The sequence below is a fragment of the Hippoglossus stenolepis genome, chromosome 14, assembly GCF_022539355.2.
Source record: "Hippoglossus stenolepis isolate QCI-W04-F060 chromosome 14, HSTE1.2, whole genome shotgun sequence".
Lineage (NCBI taxonomy): Eukaryota > Metazoa > Chordata > Actinopteri > Pleuronectiformes > Pleuronectidae > Hippoglossus > Hippoglossus stenolepis.
The window spans coordinates 12881139-12901463 of record NC_061496.1 but is presented as its reverse complement, the minus strand read 5'-3'; the positions used below and the strand labels follow the sequence as shown (position 1 = coordinate 12901463).

Sequence of the window (20325 nt, the reverse complement as noted above, 5' to 3'; positions counted from 1 at the left end):
CCCCTCCTTCGACGCACTCAAAGCAATTCATTCAACTGTCACTGCAGGAGCTTGTGATGCAGAACCAATTACCTCGGCCCCTCGGAGTTGAGATTGATCTTCTTTTTTTTTCCTCGCCTCTTTCCTCCCCAACCTTTTAAAGTATAAAAAAAACATGGTAAACTAAATAAGGGTTGAGAAAGGTCTCAGCGTCACCTTTTTGTTTTGAGTCCGTAATTGGGCATAAATGTCAGGACATTGTAAGCTCACTTCAGGTTGCTGCCTTTAATGTGCTCATTTTTATGAAGGGGTGGGGGTGAAATTGAGTGGCGTAATGGCCCTAACAGCATTATTATGTCTGCCTGTCCCTCTGCAGAGAATTAACCATTTCCCTGGCATGGGCGAAATCTGCCGGAAAGACTGCCTAGCAAGAAACATGTCCAAGTAAGTTTTCTGTCTCTCTTAACACAGAACATTAGATTTCTTTGGTTCAGTTGATGATGTGCAGAAGCAGGAGTATTTCAAAGCTCAGTGTTTAACCAGCTCGCTCCCATAGACATTACAACTGGTGACTTGTGGTATTCCCCCTTTACCAGCTAAAGCCAATAAAGAAGAAGACACTTATGTTAATGAAGAGAATGTAGGTGGATGTCATTTAAACAAAAAAAATGCTAATTATAATATTAAAACATGTACATCTAAAAATGTCTCTTGGTACTCCCACAGTCCAAAGACATGCAGATTAGTGTAATTAAATAGAATGTAGGTCTTTTGCTACATCCATAATACTATGGATTTTATTTTTTGAAAATGCATCAACTCTGCTACTGATAGTCCTGGTGTCCAAGTTTTAGAGCCGCTAAAAGGGAGTTGTTTGGAAACACTACTGGCCCAGACACGCTTAAACACACATGTGACCTAGACACATCACATGACCCCCTTCCGGAAGAAAACCACTGGAGGCAAAATTTGTGTGAATAGAGATTGTTTTATTTTTGAAAATGCTGAAAATTTGGTAGTCGACCCTGTGACATGCTGGTGACCTGTCCAGGGTGTACCCCCCCTCTAGCCCAATGCCAGCTAGGATAGGCTCCCACCTCCTCCTGTGACCCTCAACAGGGTAAATGGCGTAGATAATGGATGGACGGATGAATGGATAGTCTTAAAATGAGAAAAGTAGATCATATTCATTTGAACAAAAAACTAAAATTGACTTCCTCCCCGTCTCACCAGAATGATCAAGATCCAGCCTCAAGAATACAGCTTCATACCCAAGACCTGGATCTTCCCAGCTGAGTACACTCAGTTCCAGAACTACGTCAAAGAACTGCGCAGGAAACGCAAACAGAAGACCTTTATCGTCAAACCTGCCAACGGAGCCATGGGTCACGGGTAGGTCAGAGGGCGCCAAGTGCCCCAGAGCAATCTCAACACATCAATAGTATGAGCACGGATAGAAAGCAAGAGAGTGAGTTAAATGAGGATGTTAGCGGTAGAACAAATAAAGGACAAGCACAGCAAAACAAGACAATAAGAGGTTTTTGACCCTGACATGGACGTCTGTGGAAACATCATGCTGAGAGTGTAGGTGAATGTCACTGTTGGCCTCATTGTCCTTGATGGTCACACTCTCCATAAATCAGAAGTTATCGCTGCTAGTGGAGGGAGAAAAACACGTGCACACACACACAGACACACATATGCATTTCTCAATCCTGACAGCTGAATTTGTGGAGTATTCAGATAATAAGAAGAAGAACCCTTTGAGCTAGTTTGGTCATCTAGTAAATAGGCTTCCTGACTTTTGGAGATGTTTCCGGTGCCACTTACTGGGAGAAGACCTCAGCTACAACGCATTAAGGGTAACTTGTCCTTCCCAGAAGGAGTTTATGTGAATTAGGAAGCTCCCTGGGAAAATAGAATTTGGTCTTCTCTGACCAGAATATGTGATTTTTAAAAAAGGATGCAAAAAATATTCGAAGAAGTGGTCAACAACACAAATACTAAATTATTCTATTGCTTTTTAGAATGAGTCAAACTAACTAATTTGGCTGTTAACAGAATTAAAACCAGTTCCTGTATGTGGAGGTGAAGCAAGGTTGAGTTCAACAAGTGTAACTGGTTTACGAAGAATTCTATTTCATTTTTCTATTTCACACGACTTACATATAAAGTAAAAACAGGCCAAACTTTGAATGTTATGATCTTGCAAAAATACAGGGTCCTCTGTAATGTAAAAAAAAAGTTTTCTTTGCACAGTGCGCTCTTGAGCACTTATGAGTGGGTTGAAAGTTTTTAGATTGCAAAACATTTATTAAATATTCTTTTTGACTTATTTTTCTTTGAAAATGTGAACCCTGATGTGCATGGTAAGAAGAAATACTTTGGAGTGCATTCATCACTGGTACCAATAGGTGGGGATATTGAAGTACAAATGGCTCATTGTGCTTCACCTTTACCTCTCATTCTCTTTGAATTTGTCCTTTCTGGTATAATGTGAGCATTACTTATAACTCCATGCAGCACTAAGCCCTTATTTATTAAAGAATAAAAGGCTGCAAAGGCTGAATTATTGCAATACATTAAGAATATGAAAGATGATGAGTTTAGCTCAACCACTCAATGGTGGGCAGCTCACAAGATTAGATTGTTCTCTATTTTTTTTGCATGGTGTGACGCGGCAGGAAATTAAGTTATATCTACCCCCTGTAATTTATTTTTCCGTCGGCCAACGAAATGAAGTTATTGTTTGTGTCTGAAGCGCGGCATGTTATAAGGGAAACAAAATAAAAGCGCGTGTGGGGCTTAAAAAGGCGAGATTCCCTCCGGTGCCAAATTAAATAGGCAGGGGAGAGTGGGCCGTGATTATCTGACACCCCGGCTCATCAATCATGTCGTCTACTCCTCAGCTACTCCTCCACGACTAACTAACACTGTTAACCCTGTCCTCATCATTCAGCATGCTGTCTGCCAGTTAGGAGGGCCCCTCACATCATCGGTCAGGCTCCCATCAAGTTCTCCCTGTTCTTTTGTGTTCAAGAGCCGTGATAAGCAGGCGCTCTTCTTTAATACAGCTGTCTTTTAGCTGGTGGGTGAAAGTGGTGATTGATAAACCCGACGTAACAACAACATTACACCAAGGCAGATCTAAAAGATGGGAAGGTTTTATCAGACCTCTGAAAAGAAGAGTGCTGTAACAAAGACTTTATTTCATCATAACCTGAAAGATGATACCTGATCCAATCTAGATTCACACTCTGGTTTTTGGAAAATATAGCCTCTTTAACTGAGTTAACTGAGCAGGTGAATTCTTCCGTTACATAACAACAACACAGTCTGCACTGTTCCCACGATGCCGTATGTTCTGGCTGTGATTACCGAAGCCACAGGAACAGAACAATGTTTGCTCTCTGGTGGCTCTGTGCCACAAAATCTCAATACCTCAAAATATACTTTTTTTGAACAATGAGGTCTTTGCAACTTCGCCAAAATATTGTGTCCTGTGGTCTGCATGTGTATAGTGGAGCATTCCAGGTTGTGCATGAAACCAATTTAGCCCAAGTGGGTCTTATTTGTGAGTGTCGGTGATATAGGTCAGTACCGGGACTTATACATAGTGGGAGATTGTTTAAGAACGACCCCTCACCCTCTCTGCACACACACACACGAACACCGACACACATATGGATAGACACACACACTTTAACACACACAAAGTTTTGAAAATATTGCCCCTCACCCTCGGTTGCACAGCCACATGGATGCACACAAACTAACACAACTCAAACACAGTCGAGTACTGGTCTGCATACTTTAAGGCCTGAGTGTGAGTGACAGGAGACCAAAGCAAATGAATTAGGGTGGAGGTTAAAACGAAGCAAAGTGTCTGCTCCTATTAACCTGCACACGGCCAAAAGACCCTGCTCCAGCATTTGATGCACTGTGCAATTTAGGCCGAGCGAAAAAAATAAATAAAATCCCAATGTTCTCCAGATGCTCGCAGAGAATTGCTCGGACAAACCAGCATTTGTTTTGTACCTGTCTGTTTTACGTACGTTTATTTTTCAGCCGTTTTATTTAGAAGGCCAGAGGAACAAAATGTTTGGAACGCTCGATGCCCCACAGAGCCAAACAGCTTGTCCTGCTCATGCTAGACCTCAGGAACGCTGAGCTCACTGATTTACATGTTTTCAGTGAAGGTTCTGCAGCAGTGGTGGTCACATGAAAACCATCAGGGCACCATGGCTCTGACCCTTTTACTCCCAAGGGCTAAATGTAATTAATGTAAATGTAAAAAATGATTCCATGCAGTGTGTACATATCTTCTCCTCAGATTGCATCTATTACTCCTGTAGATTATTACGCTTTATATTCATGGTTTTAAAACAGGAGCAGGGGAAATTTAATCTGTGATGTGAAGATTGAACGTATCAGCAGTGTAGTCAGATGCGACACCCCAGAAATACAGCTCGTCTTTTCTAGAACTTTTCCAGATGACTGTGAAATTAAATATTGTGTTGAAACCCATACAACCTGTATACTGTTTGGCCCATTCTTTTTTTGCCTCAGCATATATAAATATAGGACAGTGCCAATGTCATCAGTCATGCTCATGGTCCCCGCTATGCTCCCATCTATCATTTTTTAATTATCTTTTTTGTCTTTACCATGCCATATTTTATTATGCTGCTGACGACACCCCAATTTCCCCCCCGAGGATTAATAAAGTTTCTGTCTATCCAGGATCTCGCTTATCCGTAACTGTGAGAAGTTGCCAGCCCAGGAACACTTTATCGTTCAGGAGTACCTGGACAAGCCCTTCCTGATGGAGGGTTACAAGTTTGACCTGCGCATCTACATCCTCGTCACGTCCTGTGACCCGCTTCGCATTTTCCTCTACAATGACGGCCTGGTTCGCATGGGCACAGAGAAGTACCATGCACCCAGTGAGGCCAACCTGGTGAGTCACAATCAATAATACTGATCATAATAATGATAGTGACAATGGGCTTAAAGCTGCAGACACATGCATCATGCAATACATGCATCTTTATACTTGGGGCATCTGTAAACCATAGTGATGCAGGGGTCAAGGTTTTTTGGTGGTTATGTTTTCACCCCTACCTGTTTTACCCGATTATGCAAAAACTACTGGTTGGATTATTTCAAAATTTGGTAGAAGGATGTGATGTAGGTGAGGGAAGAACTCGTTATTTTAGGTGTGAATCCAGTTCACACAATTCATGGATCTTGATGAAAAAAATCCTGGCCTATTAAGAGGACTGATAGCTCTGGGTGTGTGCAGTTTGGTGAAGCTTGATTTAATTAAGGAGACTATTGGGCCTGGGCCAAGGTATGCACTCTACTGAGGGCTATTCTAGTTATTATCTGCACCCACCCAACCCATTTGGATAACCAACCTGCACCACCAGACCCACACAATTATGCAACATTGTTATTGTTGGACTCCTGTTAATGAATAAGTTATGGTAGTAACATATAAACAAAAAAACTGTGGCTACCACTTAGGAAAATAATTCATAAGAGAACCACAGCTTAGTATTGCAAGCATTACAGTATCTGTAAGTTATTAGTCAGAACCCTTGAAGCACAATTGTTCATGGATTTAAATTAGGGAGAACAATCAGTACCTAGTGTGTGCCCAATCAGGTGAGTCAGACATTGAGTAAAGAAGTAGATTCACAGAGCAATGTATTTGTCATACACTGCCATGAACTGGAGCCATGCGACTCAACATAATTAAATTAGACACACGAACAACACAGCGTGATTGCTTTATGAAAACAAAAAAACATACTTGCGTGATACTGTATACACACAAACAGAATACTGTATGCACACATGGCCCAGTATAATTGTCCACATGCATATATCTCTAATATCAAGCCACTCTTATTTGCCTTGACGTTCTGCATCTGCTGAAGCACAGCCTGTTGCCGATAATGGGATACACACACACACACGCACAGACCACACACACACACACACAGACGCACACAAACACACGCACACAAACACACACACGGATAATGAAGACATAGACATGTTGGACTGGATTGTCTTATTCAGTCTGTGACACATGATGGAGTGATTCATGCCATGGAGATGGATGTTCAATCCCAGAGAGAGTGGCTCCCAGACAGCCATCAGCGGCTGGAGTGGCCAGCAGTCACAGTGTTATTACCTTGTAGGCTAAGGGCAAGGATGCATTGTCTTCAGCTGTGAGTGATAGTGTTTAAAGAGAGGGATACACCAGGGTTATATACGATGGATGGTTATTATCAACCACTCAATAACATATGTTAGCACATGCTCAGCATCTAGAATCAGGCCGATTTCTTTCAGCTCCAAGTGGCTTTGCAAGAAACACCTCCTGAAGCTGTTGTACTTGCTTTCAAATTAAATACATGTAGAAATTGGTCAAAGACAATTGTCAACATCTACATACAAATGTCCAATGACTGGCATGCACAGTTGTGCATTAACAGGTTTTTGAAGTGTCCCGTCTTTGTGTTTAAGCACAATGTTAACGTCATATCCCAATTTCAGTATCTATTCAGGATACTTGTATTAATCATGTATACGCAGATACGAATATCCAGATTTCTTTATGTTCCATGTAAACTGAACCCTGAATATGATCAAAAGCAGCACAAGCCTCATAACCAGGATACAGGTGCGCATGTAAACGTGGTTAATGATTTAAGACCCTCTTTACTCCATTTTGTCTCCACAGAGCCAGCTCTACATGCATCTGACCAACTACTCCGTCAACAAACACAATGAGAACTTTGAGCGAGATGAGACAGTGGACAAAGGAAGCAAGAGATCCATTAGCTGGTTCACTGAGTTCCTCCGCGCCAACGGCTATGATGTGGCCAAGTTCTGGGGAGACGTCTCTGTACGTGGGTAGTCTACCCAAACAGACACAAACACAGATACACTACACTGTTGTATTCAGATAAATTGTGGCGGATGTGGACTTCTACACCACCAACGACGATAACAAAACACACCACAAATGCAAACAACACATGCATACATCCGTTAGTGTAATCTGTGTGTACACGCTTGTATACACATGCTGTTCTTACGGGCCGACACAAGTTGCACACAGCAGACAAATGGACACAGCACACAAGTGAAGCAGCAAATGGTTGATATGATTTGTTATGACAGTAATTCAGTGAGCGTCAGAGCTGTGTTTAACTCCAGGAAGAGCTCAGTGAAAACATCATTCCAGGAGGGTACGCTCACCCTATCGGGCACCGCTCTGAGCTCATCTCATCCAAACACCTTCACTTTGTTCATTTTCTTTCATCAGCCCTTCTTCTGTTTGTGTCCTTTGCTGCTTGCTATTCTTCTTGACCTTGTCTCCTTGTCCCTCTGTCTGAAGTTGTTTGGGCCATACGCTCCTTCAGTGCTCGCAGTCTGTTCTTCTGTCTGCTCTCATGCTACCTTCATTCATCAGCCTCAGAAGTAAATCTCATCCTCTCCACAGGGTGATCTTTCATTTCCTCTCTTCATCAGCTTTTACTTCTTCTTTGTGTTCATGTTGAGTGAAGTGGCTCTTGAGGCTATTGTGGCCAGTGCGTTCTTGTTGCGGTAACATTTCTTCTTCTTATGCATCTTGTGTGATCTCTCTGTGTGCTTCATTTTATCAAGGCACTAAAGTTTCTTTTCATCTAATCCACTTTCGTTTTTTCACCTTCTCATCTTCCGCTCTCATCTTTGTTTCCAGTGGAACACCAAAGCGTCACCTTCTGACTCAGCCACACCGTTGTCCTCTCCTTGTGGCTTCTCACCACCTTTTTTCCTTCCATGCTTTTCTTCACCCCTTTGGTGTTAGTGCTGTCTGTTCGCAGTCACATGCTGTGCTTTTTTCAACTCTGTATTTAAGCTCCCTGTGCGCTGTCCTCTCCTCAGCTCCCTCTTGGTTCCGTACATTTTATTTCTGTACAGACCGAGCAGGCTGCCCTCACTCTTTCCACCGACGGTCACGGTCAGAGAGTCAGCGAGTTTGTTTTCCAGATGATTGTCTGTGGGGGTTAAGAATATCATGTATATATGTGGTTTTTTTCATGTGGCATCAGTGGCATCTCTTTCATATTGAGGTAATATTGATGTGCAGGATGAGGAAGAGTTTGACCAGCAGAGCCACAAGCTTTTTTATGTGGGTATTATATCATGAGCAGTGTCTGACTACAAATGGGCCACTTATGGATTTTGTATAAACACACACATACTCTATTTTACTCCAGTATGAAGACAGGCCTAATCCTATTTACAATAATAATTAAAAAAAAGTTTTCTTTGACAATTGGAAAGAAAACTGTTTTAGTTAGTTCAACAAAAAAATACACTTGGTCCACTTAGATGGAGTTAAAGTGACATTACCATTGATGACGGAATGATATGACCACTCCAGTTTGATTTGTTAAGTCTAGTGATATTTGGTGGGCACTGTGTAACAAAGGTTAACTTTTTTAGGCCACTTGAAACAAGTGGCCTAAATATTGTGTTTAGGCCACTTGAAACAAGTGGCCTAAACACAATATTTAGTCGTCCTACAATGTCCTCCAGTGAGCAGAGAATGACAAACACTTGACAAACTGTAAAACATTTTACACATTTGAGATAAGACAATTATGTGTTACACCTCCTCACTGAGCTCGCACAATGCATAAGCAATATATCAATGTATATATTGGAATTTTGCTATATTGCTATTGATGAAAATCATATTGAGATCATCGTTTTATTGCCCAGCCCTGTCAAAACTTTGGACGTACTTTACTTAATCCTTCCTGTAGTTCAAAAATATTCTTCACAAGATCAGTTGAACCAAAAAAACATGGTTGGCTGAAGACCTCATTAACCGCCAGCACATCCTAATTATCGAGCTCTTGTTTGGTATCTTCTGGTATCTCCAGTGCACTCATGTAGGCAGAGAAGAGACTCTATTAAAACATGTGTAAAAAATGAATTATGTATGCACAGAAAACAGCTAAAATAATACACAAACATATGCTAATGAGATAAAAAATATTTTAAAACAATACAAGCTCAAACCTAACAAAACACAAGCTTACATGCAAAAACTTGCACAGTACTAGGCAGTGGCCTGTACTCAGGGCTCAGGATAAGGAGGAGGGGGGGGGGGGATATACAAACACGCACACACACCAGCCAATGCTGGGACTTGAGGCATAAATGGTGGTAGTGGGAGCAGGTGTTTGTGCTGGGCAGCCTGTGGGTCAGACGGTTGGATGGATAGATGGATGGAGGTGTGTGAGGGACAGAAAGATAGAAAAGGAAGCGGGGGTGCAGCTTATCAGGCTAGGGCCAGACCACCGTGCCCCTCTCCTGCACCCAGCAGTCAGACTGGACGTGGCAAACTGCAGGCCAGCAGCACTGCGTGGGGCCTGACTGGTGAGGGGAAGCTTTGTACAGTGTGTGTGCGTGTGCGTGCGCGTGCGCGTGCGCGTGTGTGTGTGTGTCTAGAGAGAGCATGTTTACCCCACATACACAGTGGGAGTAGACAGGCAGGTAGCAGCCAGCAAACATACGTGCAAGCACACACATGCACGCAGGTTGAGTGCTGCACAGATGAACCACCACCAGCAGCATTGGTGAGAGTGTGCGGCTGAAATTGGTGTGTGTGTATGTTTGTGGCTCAGTGCCGGTAACACTGTGTTTCTCCTCAGCTTTTTAACTGAAAGGGCATCTTTATACAAAGGAGAATGAAACATTAAAGATAGATGGGAGCTCTACCTCTGTGGATCATGTCTGTAGCTTACAGGTCTAATATGTATCATGGTTGCTACATTGATTTTAATACTACATCTAAAGATTTGAATATTTGTCTGCAGACCTCATAACTGCATAATTTTCAATTTTACCTTTAATCAGCTTCAAAATTGACCCTTTTTAAGGTAAATAAATAGAAAAGTGGGATATTTATGTTATATTTGTCAGCCTGGCTTTGGTGACTCTCACTCTCTTTGTGTGTTTGTGTGTGCCCTTCCAGGAGCTGGTGGTTAAGACATTAATAGTGGCTGAACCCCACGTGCTGCACGCCTACCGCATGTGTCGCCCCGGCCAGCCACCAGGGAGCGACAGCGTCTGCTTTGAGGTCCTCGGCTTTGACATCATCCTGGACCGCAAACTCAAACCCTGGCTACTGGAGGTACGAGCACAAGCCTGCATGAATGTGTGTGTTGCGTGAAACGATGGAATTTTGTGTTTCTCATTCTTGTCTTGTAATTTAAATAGCATGTTTATTTTAAATATAAAAAAAACATTTATTCATTCAGGATTTTTTAAATTTAAATTTAATTGTCATTCTTTTTCAAATTTTACTGTTACGTATTAAACCAAATTCAAACTTAATGTTTTTAATTTTTAACACACAATGAAAAATAATTAAAATAGAGTAAGAGTGTTATTCCTGTGATAATAACATTTTATTCATGGGTGTATATGACGGTGTTAGTCATTCTTGGAGAATGGAGCTGAAGTCTGTGGAATCTCACCCGTAAAGTGACAGCAGCGCCTAAACTGAAGTAATGTGGCATCAGCAGGAGGGAGGGAGTCATTGCCACACACTGACAGAAAGCATAAACACACACACTGATTTTGCTTACACACTTTTATCCCTGTTGCAGAGAAACACACACACACATACAAACACCCACACGGTCTCTAGTATGTATTTCTGCACCTCTGAACACGACCAGAGACACATTCCCATGTTAAATGAAAGGAAGGTACACAACCACAAACATGCATGCATGTACATTCACACACACAAACACCCACACACATACTTATGGAAATCCATGCATTGGCAGCAGCAGCAGATAAAACAAGACAAACACTCCTCCTCCTCATACACACACATGCGCACTCTCACTCATGCAAACACATATATACGTTCTCGGTATGAAAATATAGGTCAGGATGGCAGGTTGACTAACAAGACTCCCGCCCCTCATTCTTTTAGTGTCAGTCTCTCGAGTGTCAGTCATCCAGGAGGTGGATTCGAGTTCCAAATCCACTCCAGGTTTTCTGTCGCACCGCTCTGATGTCAGCCAGTCAGTTAAAGTGTGACCTAAATCTTTTAACCCAAAGTGGCTGTACACCCCCCCCACAGACCCACACACAACCCCTCCGCCCCCTTCCCACAAATTGACTCAAGGATGGGATATGCCTCTGGGATAATTGTTTGTTTTTCTGCCATCATGCCAACCCAAAATAAATCTTGCGATTTCCAAAAGTCTGTGATTTGAAGGAGAGAAAAAAGAAAGAAAGGAGTGACACGTGATAGTCTGTTGTTGTTTTCAGAAGAGTCACCATGGAATTAGGGTGATATAATTACTCTATTTGACTCCTTTTGTGTGGTTGAACAGTTGAAAGGATGTACAAGAGAGAGCAAAAGTGGTGTTCCTTTTGACTGCCGGTGCACTGTGCCAGTGTGTGTGTGTGTGTGTGTGTGTAAATGTGTATGAGACATGGCAAACAGCCGTGAATGCAGTTGTTCCACTTCACTGGTAATGATCCCCCCTGTGCTACTAGCAGCTCTCTATAACTCTCATCAATTAACATCCTACACACAGACACACACACACACACACACACAGATCCCTGCTTCTCTTTCACGCAACATTTACAGCAGCAATCATTTATTTCCAAAATTCGACTGATTAGTCAGGGGATAGTTACAAGCAGAGAGACCCCTTCTCCAATCCCCGCTGTCAAGCCTGAAAATGACTTTATTACCACTTTTAGCCCGACAACGTTCATTCCTATTCAGCCTGGATGCATCATGCAGCGCAGCCCGTGGCCTGGTTGCCACAAACGGTACCCCATAGCAAGCCCTCAGGTCCAGATTTAATATTTCAGCAGATCCCGTTTCAACATTCTGTGGTAAATTGAATCTATTTCAACCCATTTCACCATTTTTTACTTCTGTCACCCCCCCTGAGTTTCCAAACAGTAAAGAATTGTGTCAGGAATTGAAACGCAGTCTTGGTTTTTACAGGTTTGTTTTGAATTTGCGGACACCTCTCAGGTTTCCTTATTGGTGTCACTGTGAATTACGTGCGCCACGCCTCGTTGAGGCTTTTCCCAGACTGCTGTTCCGACAATGTCTTCCTCTTTTACTCTTTAAAACGTCAAAGCTGGTTGTCGGACATGCAAACTCGCAGCCAGGAAATGAAAGTTCAACCTGTGTAAACTCAAAGCCAGTTGGGTACCTGAAAGCTAGATGGTATCATATGTAAGGAACTGTCACTTGACATTAGTCCTGCCCTTTGTGTTTTTGTTTTTGTCTGTTGTTTTTCTGAGCGTGTGTGTGCAGCAGGCTGGGGAAGGAAAAGGAACATGATTGTCGGTCACGTCCTCCATTACACTTCCATAAAATAGCCACTATTTCTTTTTTTATTTGGGAGGAGGTATTCAAAATAGTGCAACTGAAAACTCCCGTGATTAGAGGACATGTTTGCCTCTGTGCAAGACACAATACACCGGCTCTTCGTGAGCAAAGGAGCACAAAAGGGGAGACATCATTGCAAATATACTGATAACAGATACAGATACTCAAGAGGAACAACCCACAGACAAGCCCGCACCTGCTAAATAGCTTGTTGCAGGGTTGAAAACAGAGAAGGCGAGTGAGATACTTCTCAAACCAAGGCCAGACTTTAAACAAGCGCTTTGTGCTCCGAGCGGGTGAAGAAAGAGGAGAAGAGAAGAGGAGGGAGACAGGCCTTTGTGTTGATCCTTATCTTAATTCTGCAGGGTTTTCAACACAAGTTTTACCCCCTATTGACATTCAAAACATACAGTAGGCGCACACACACACACACACACACACACACACACACACACACACACACACACACACACACACACACACACACACACACACACACACACACACACACACACACACACACACACACACACACACACACACACACACACACAAATGGCTCAAATGGCGTAACCTGAGACGTTACTTTCATTAAACCGGCCCAGACGGCATCTGTGTCTCGTATAGGAAAGGCGTTACATTCAGTCGTGATCTTCACAGACACACACTCAAGTGCACACACATACACAAGTACATGTTCAAACAAACACACACACAGTTTCCTTGTACTTCCAGACTGTGGTTTGTATTGTCAGTGCCAAGGTTTTTGCTTTGAGGGTTACATTGAGTGTTTTATTTGTCTTTTAAAAAACAAAATTAAACAGATGCAAAAGAGAAATCCAAAGGAAAATGTGATTCGTGCAGAAATGAACATATATTCGGTTTAGTTCTGGAACTGCCTTGTGACATTCTCATTAATTATGCCAAAATGTGGTGCTGTCTTAAAATTGTGGTGCGTGGGTCAAAGAGAACAGCAGGCGTCTCCAAATCCAGTGTGAGTAGAGGAGTGTATTTACTCAATGGTGAAATATACAGTAGTAATGGGACAACATTATCACCCCAGCACCACCCTCCTCTGTGAGGTTTATCCACGGCCCATGTGCTATAAGCTAGCATGACCAATGGAGGGAGGAAAACGGAAAAAATGTTTGGTGTGTGATGGGCGATGACAAGAAAAACATATATATGGTAAAAATGTATTTCTTTAAAAGTTCCAGCCTTTACATCTAAAATCTAACAAATATAACTGTTTTTCATGATGGACAAGGATCAAGGATCCGGGGCCAGACTGATTATAATCTCTGACTCAATTCGTTTAAATTCCTTTATCTTTTCTTTTTTTTTTACATTTGTTTCCCAACATGCAGCAGAAAAACGCCAACTGGTCGACTCTAACTGAGAACACACAAGTTATTGTAGCGAGCACGACTAATTAGAAACCTGCCTGGTCCGTGCAAAGTGCTTTCTCTAGTGCCGGGACCCTGAGCAGCTCAAAGGCTGGTCGGTCGGCTCCTCTGGGCCACGGTTAGAGTGTGAGAGTGTGCAAATGAGTCTGAGCCTGAATCTTGATTTGATCTATGCTGTGTTAGTGTGTGTGTGGCGCCGTGTGTGTGTCTTTGCTTGCACTATTAACACACAAATGCACTATGAGAGTTACCGCACACTGATGATACCGTTTCTATGTTGTAGGCATGTGTGTGTCTGTGTGTGTACTCATTTTGATACCACTTTATAACCTTTTCATGCATAAACACTGACCTTGTCGGGACCAGTGGACCTCATAGGGAATATTTCTGGTTCTAATGAGGCTAATTGTCATTTCTGAGGTCTTGGTTAAGGGTAAAATGTGACTTGTGGTTAGGTTAAGATTAGGCTTAGTCATGGTTAAGGTTGGGAATAAAGTTCTGTCAATGAAAAGTCCTATAAAGGCTAATTGCGCAAACCTGTGTGTGTGTGTGTGTGTGTGTGTGGATGACCATTCCTACCTGCCTACCATCAAACCCCAGCCCACAGCCCATCTTTTTATTCAGTCAAAGAGGGAGCGAGGAATAAAAGCAAGGGATGAAATCAACTTTTCAGAAAGATGCAGAAATAAAAGAGAGGATGATGAACCCCCCCCTGCCTCCTTCAGGACAGGTTGTGCAGAGTGATTGGCAGCTAATGAGGCGGGCATGGTTAGGTCAGCTGTGGCACAGGTTTGTTTGTGTCTCAGTGTGTGTGTTTGTGTGTGAATGGGCATTCCGACAACAGACCAACAGAGCTGCAGATGGACCGCTCCCCCCAAGGGCAGTGATTCTCCAGCCCTCCCCTCCCTCCTCTCACCCCTTCCTGCAACTTTCCTCTCTTCCAGCACTCTGTCCCCAATTGTTTCAAGATGAGTTTGGTTTGCCTGTCCATCCCTCAGAGCCAACATAATCCAGACTTCCTTTTCTTTTCAGTTCAAGTGTGTGTGTGTGTGTGTGTGTGTGTGTGTGTGTGTGTGTGTGTGTGTGTGTGTGTGTGTGTGTGTGTGTGTGTGTGTGTGTGTGTGTGTGTGTGTGTGTGTGTGTGTGTGTGTGTGTTGTGTTAGTGGGGAGTAATCTGCGCTGGCAAGAGTAAACAGATGCCACGATACACACACATACGCAAAGAAACAAAACCAGGGACTTTTTTTCTTCCTCTCCCACATCCCCTGCACACACAAACACACAGTGCAAATGAATTACAAATTCAGAAAGTACTGTTAATTTCCTGTGTGGAATAAATACCGGCTTGCCGTTATGTGAGCTTTCAATTGAAATTCTATTTCATCTGTGCACAGTGAGATGAAAATTGTATGTCCTTAAAGCTAAATTTAAAGCCTAACTGTTTTCCCTGGGAGTTTTTTGGAAGCCGGATTTAGAGGTTATACTGCCTTTCAGATATTTCCTCAGGAAATCTGAGGAGATGTGTTTTCTAACCCCTGCCTACATCAGCGGGGTCGAACATTATTGTGTATTCAGGGTGATTAAGGGGGAATTTATTTGCTACCTGTGCTCTCCAAATAATTTTCATCCCCTCATGATTGAATTTTCTTGGGTGAAAAATGATAGAGGAGAATACATACAGTTGGATTTACTCAATTATCTTTCAGAGTCTCTCTTGCCCTCTTCCACCTTTCATTCTCCTTTTTTGCCTTTGATTAATCTTTTGTACTTAGTGGGATTCATTCTTATTTAAATGTCTGTGGATCACATCGTCCTTTAGCCCTGAGAGGGAGTTTTTTTTCCTTCCAAACCCTAGGTGGCAGTAGTTACCTGCAAGCCACTTCAGCTTATAAGAGGTTTATTAAAGAATAATTAGAATGATGTATGGGACTGTCTATCTCCATCCACATCCATTTTCCCGCAACATGACTATTTCATGGAATAAGTATCAAATTAGGAGTGCACAGGCCTCATATGTGGGCCAGTTGAAAACACACCCCAACATTTAGTCATTTATCATCAGGCAGGCATGGCAGACTGTGTGTGTGTGTGTGTGTGTGTGTGCGTGTGTGTGCACGCATATGATTGAAAGGAATGATACATATTGTATGTTTATGAGTGACATATGGAACTGCAGTGTGTAAGAGAAGAACATGTATATTCTTTCATATTTAAGACCGACCTTAGGTATATTTTATGGATTTATCTTGAATTTTTTTAAATGCTACGGTGGGAATTACACTGTTAACGTTTTTGTGCACCTAAAATGCACCTTTTGCTTTTGTGGCTGTGTCTCATTATATCTTTGTGAGTCCTCGAAGAAAGAAAAAAAAAAGGAAACACAACACTCCCTGCACCCTGCCGGCCATTCAGTCAGGCAGGTCAGGTTGACTGTTGGCTGAGCTAAGCGTTGCCTTGCTCACTCCCAGGACCTCCACCAGGAGCTCAGCATGCCCAGCTAGAGTTTCCCCGTGTCCGACTGGACCACTAAAAACGCCACAAAAAGAACAAAACAGTGATTGATAAGACGGTTGAAACAAGAGAGCGACTTAACCGGGTGGCCAGCTGTCTGTCTTTCTGTCGCTCATGCTCTCCCTCGCTCCCTCTCCCTCTCCCATTCCGCCATTGTGCGGCAACAAACACTCCATTCTGACAGCGGTTGAACTGTGCCGATACCCTCGAGTGTGCAGGGCAGAATGGGAGGCTTGTCAAAGCAGTGGTTGTTTACACTCTGCCAGAAATAATAAGAGGGGGTCGTTTTTCTGAACCGATTAATCACAAGCTGCCCTTACGCTTGTTTGACGACTATTCCAGACACAGAATAGATGTCGATGGGGGGAAGCAATTTGTTGCGGAAAGAAACCAGCTGATTGGTCTTGATCCATCGCTGTTGCTATGTTATCAGGGTAGTTGTGACACAAACAGAGGCCACAGGCGCAAGCTGTTTGATGCCCACAACACTCTCAACAATCATTGGAAGGAGATTTTCTTCACTGGGTTCATTCTTAATAGAAATGATAACAATGGATTGTTAGACGGAGTCGAAACGGAGTAACTGTCATATCATGGTATCAAGTGACCCTGAGGAGAATTTCCCACTTGGAAAGAATAAATAAATAGATAAATAGATTAAATAATGAAAACAATAATAACTAGGACGGCACTCAGAAGAGCCCATACCTCCGCCTAGACCCGGCAGTCCTCTTAAATTCTAACAAGCCTTACAGCTAGGGCAACATGACATTATCTCAGCTACACATCAGTGATAAAGGTTGTTAGTCCTATTTGTTACCATGCAGTGGTTGAAAGAAGCCTATCCCAGCATGAAACAACATTTAAATCCAGATTTTTTATTTGGATCCACACCAAATTGCACAAACTTATAGATATCAATTTCTCAGATTTTTAAAATCAAGATCTTTGAATTATTCCCTGAAGTAATCAATGAAAATCGGGAAAAAAATGCCATATCTTGCAATGTTTAAGAAAATAATGAAGAATTCTTGGATCGACCGATCTGTCTGGATCTCCACCAAAATGTAATGGGTTCTCTCTCGGCCCATGTCCCATCCTTCCACCAAGTTTCGTGGAAATGTTTGTACCACAAGAAAGCAATGTAAAATGTGCTCGCTAAACTTCTGGCCCTTTGTTCTTTTGGAGCTTCAGTAAAGATCAGCAAAAAGACAATCCTGACCAAATGGATATCGCCCCATCACAAGTTGTATTTTACTAGTGTCTTTACAAGCAAAGGCAAGTTACTTATTCATTTCAGTCACACACGACCAGGTGCAGAAAATAAAATTGCATCATGTCTTGTACAGTATGTGAATGGTTTACAGTTCACCCTCTGATCTTTATAAGTTTATAATGAGATGATCAGATGAGGATAAACTTATCCTGTGAAAAATTACACACTGATATATTCTGTTCCTATATGTTCAATCTGCTGTGTGAGCGACTGTGATTTGAGCTACATTAATGAGATGCTGATGCTGAACTGAAGCAAAGCACGAGTTAAAAGGAGTTTCTAATCTTTTCATCTGACGCTTTTATTGAATGCGTCTTGGCGCAACCAAGGGCTCCTTTAAGACCATGCCAGAGTCACTTAAGGAAATCAGAGCGGGGGATTTGGGAGCCTGCAGGGGTTCATTAGGACCATACTGGTCCAACTTCCTGCCAAGGAGGAAACGGAGAACACAGAAAACTCAGAAAGAGAAACGAATAAGAGAGGTAACGACCGAAGAATGAGGGCCAGTGAGCGGAGTAGGGGGATGAGTGACCAGACAGAAAATGGGGTGAGAGACAGCAAGAAACAGAGTGGGAAGAGAAAGTAACCAGGAGGAGAGCTGAGAGGTGAAGGAGAGAGACGAAAGACTGAGGGAGAGCAAAGAGAGAGAGTGAGCGCTGTGATGCCAGTCTACCCCGTGACAGCTTGACACCACAAATCAAAATAAGAAATGAAGACAAGTAATGAGACATCCATCGCCAGGATCCCTGCCAGTCGGCCTGTTACCTATAGGCTGCAGCACTCTGAAGCCACACTCTCTTCATTGTGGCTGTCATATCAAGGAGTGCTCTAAATGAAAACAGACCTCTTTCCTCCTTTGCTTTTGAAGTGTTTTTTATTCTTAGGTAGGGCAATGTTGGTCGAAGTGGAGCTCTGTCCTTCCCAGCACACACAGGGACGTATTGTAGACTTCATTCTATTGAGTCAGAGAGTTGGATAGGGCCTCTGTTCCTTTTTTCCCTCTTTGTGCTGGAAGACATTCATCACCTACCCCGTCCTTCTGATAAATGGTTGCTGTGTAGAAAAAACACACATGTGGGTGCAGGCACATACGCTCACAAAGGCACATCCATACATTTCATGTTGGTGTGGGTTGAGTAGCTCGGTATTTGTGGAGCTATCGCCTGAACAACAGGCCCAGAGAAGGTTATGCTGATAGTACACTATCTACTGTACAGAGCTGCAGCTCAGGGTCAGTTTTCATGAGCTTGCTGCTTTTTTCACCTATGGCCTTCCTCGAATGGATACATGCACTTCAACATGAAAGCTTGTACAATCTGTATTGTACATAAATGTTCATGTTTTGTGGGTGTTTGTAGTTAAGGTGCATTGCTGATCGACAGTTTGGGAGTAGCTGTTGTTTTTTTTTTTTACTACTGCCTACCGTATAATCCAAATGAACATTCGTTCATTATTTACTTCTCTTTATTGTGGCTACCTGCCCCCCTGCTGAACACAGTCAATTCTCTTGGTTCCTGGGATCCTGGTTTTCATGTAAATATTATCATACAGCTCAAAACTCCCTCACTGTAGTTAACACCTTTGTGTCAGGATTAGTTGTGTCTGGTTCAGAAGAAGAACGGCAGAGAAAGAGGGATGGAGCTTCTAAGAGCCCCCCCCGCAAACCCATGAGATGCTTCGGAAAAAGGATCTTTCGGATTTTGTCGCTCAATTTCAGCCCCAAAAAATCTTTTGGTGATCCGATGTCACACACCAATCAGTTTTCTCGGCATTCTGTATCCTCGTTCCTCATTGGCTGCTCTACGATGCACACTAAAACCTCTGATTGGCTCAGTGCTGCTCTACTATCAAAATCACAATTTGTGATTGGCTGTTGTGCTGGATTGATGCACTCAACTGTATCCAACTGCTTTTTTTTCTAAAGGAAGATACGAACAAGACGAATGATGTTTCTGACACGAATACTCACTCTGACTGCAGATTAAGGCGGCTGAGAGGAAGGAATTTGCAGCTACACTTCCAAAACTGTTACTGCAGCAGTGGTTTTCATCCATAAGTCAGATTTGTTTTTGGCATGTGGCTTTAGTCTGAGTTCACTAACAAATTGATGTAGAAACGTGTAAAATGAAATCAAAACCAACATTTAAATCTGGTGACCTTCTGGACACAATGAAAGCAAACTGCAATTAGACTACCTACAGATGTAGATATATGGGGTCATATTAAGTTGCAAAAAAATTTGGCAGTTGTTAGTTCTGTCACGAAAATAATTTGAAAAAGTGAGGCTAGATCATTCAACAGTCTGACTAAAGCTGCTTTCAGACAGGTTCACACATTTTCCTGGAGAGGCTGCATGTGAGAATGCACATTTTTCAGAACTCTTTTTGCCAGCCCACCTAGTAAAATGTCTGAGTGAGCTCATGTAACAATAGAGTTGAAAAAAAAAAATTCTGAAAACACACAGCGAGTGAGTGGGCTTGTAGATGATGTTTCTATCACGCAGTGGACAATAAATAAAAATATGGGGTAAAAATATCTCAGACGTCAACTTGTCGCAAAAATAAACATTACAAATGAGTCGGTAGCTTCTTCTCAGCTGAATGTTTTATAAATGTTTCTTTTGTTGTGAATGCATTTGACCTGGACATCCTCCTGCTATGTTCTTCATATGTGAAAGGTAAAGTCCGGTAAATGCC

At 42.5% G+C, this 20325-nt stretch overlaps 1 protein-coding gene across 4 annotated transcripts in view; it reads left to right on the top strand.

Annotated features, from left to right (window-relative positions):
* Positions 1–20325, top strand: part of ttll7 (tubulin tyrosine ligase-like family, member 7) — a 72281-nt gene that overhangs the window by 12542 nt on the left and 39414 nt on the right. For all 4 annotated transcript variants that reach the window (XM_047343235.1, XM_047343234.1, XM_047343236.1 and 1 more), the window contains exons 5-9: positions 356–423; positions 1213–1371; positions 4723–4939; positions 6737–6901; positions 10031–10189. In XM_047343235.1, coding sequence (XP_047199191.1) covers positions 356–423; positions 1213–1371; positions 4723–4939; positions 6737–6901; positions 10031–10189 — 768 coding nt within the window. The remainder of the gene's footprint in view (positions 1–355; positions 424–1212; positions 1372–4722; positions 4940–6736; positions 6902–10030; positions 10190–20325) is intronic.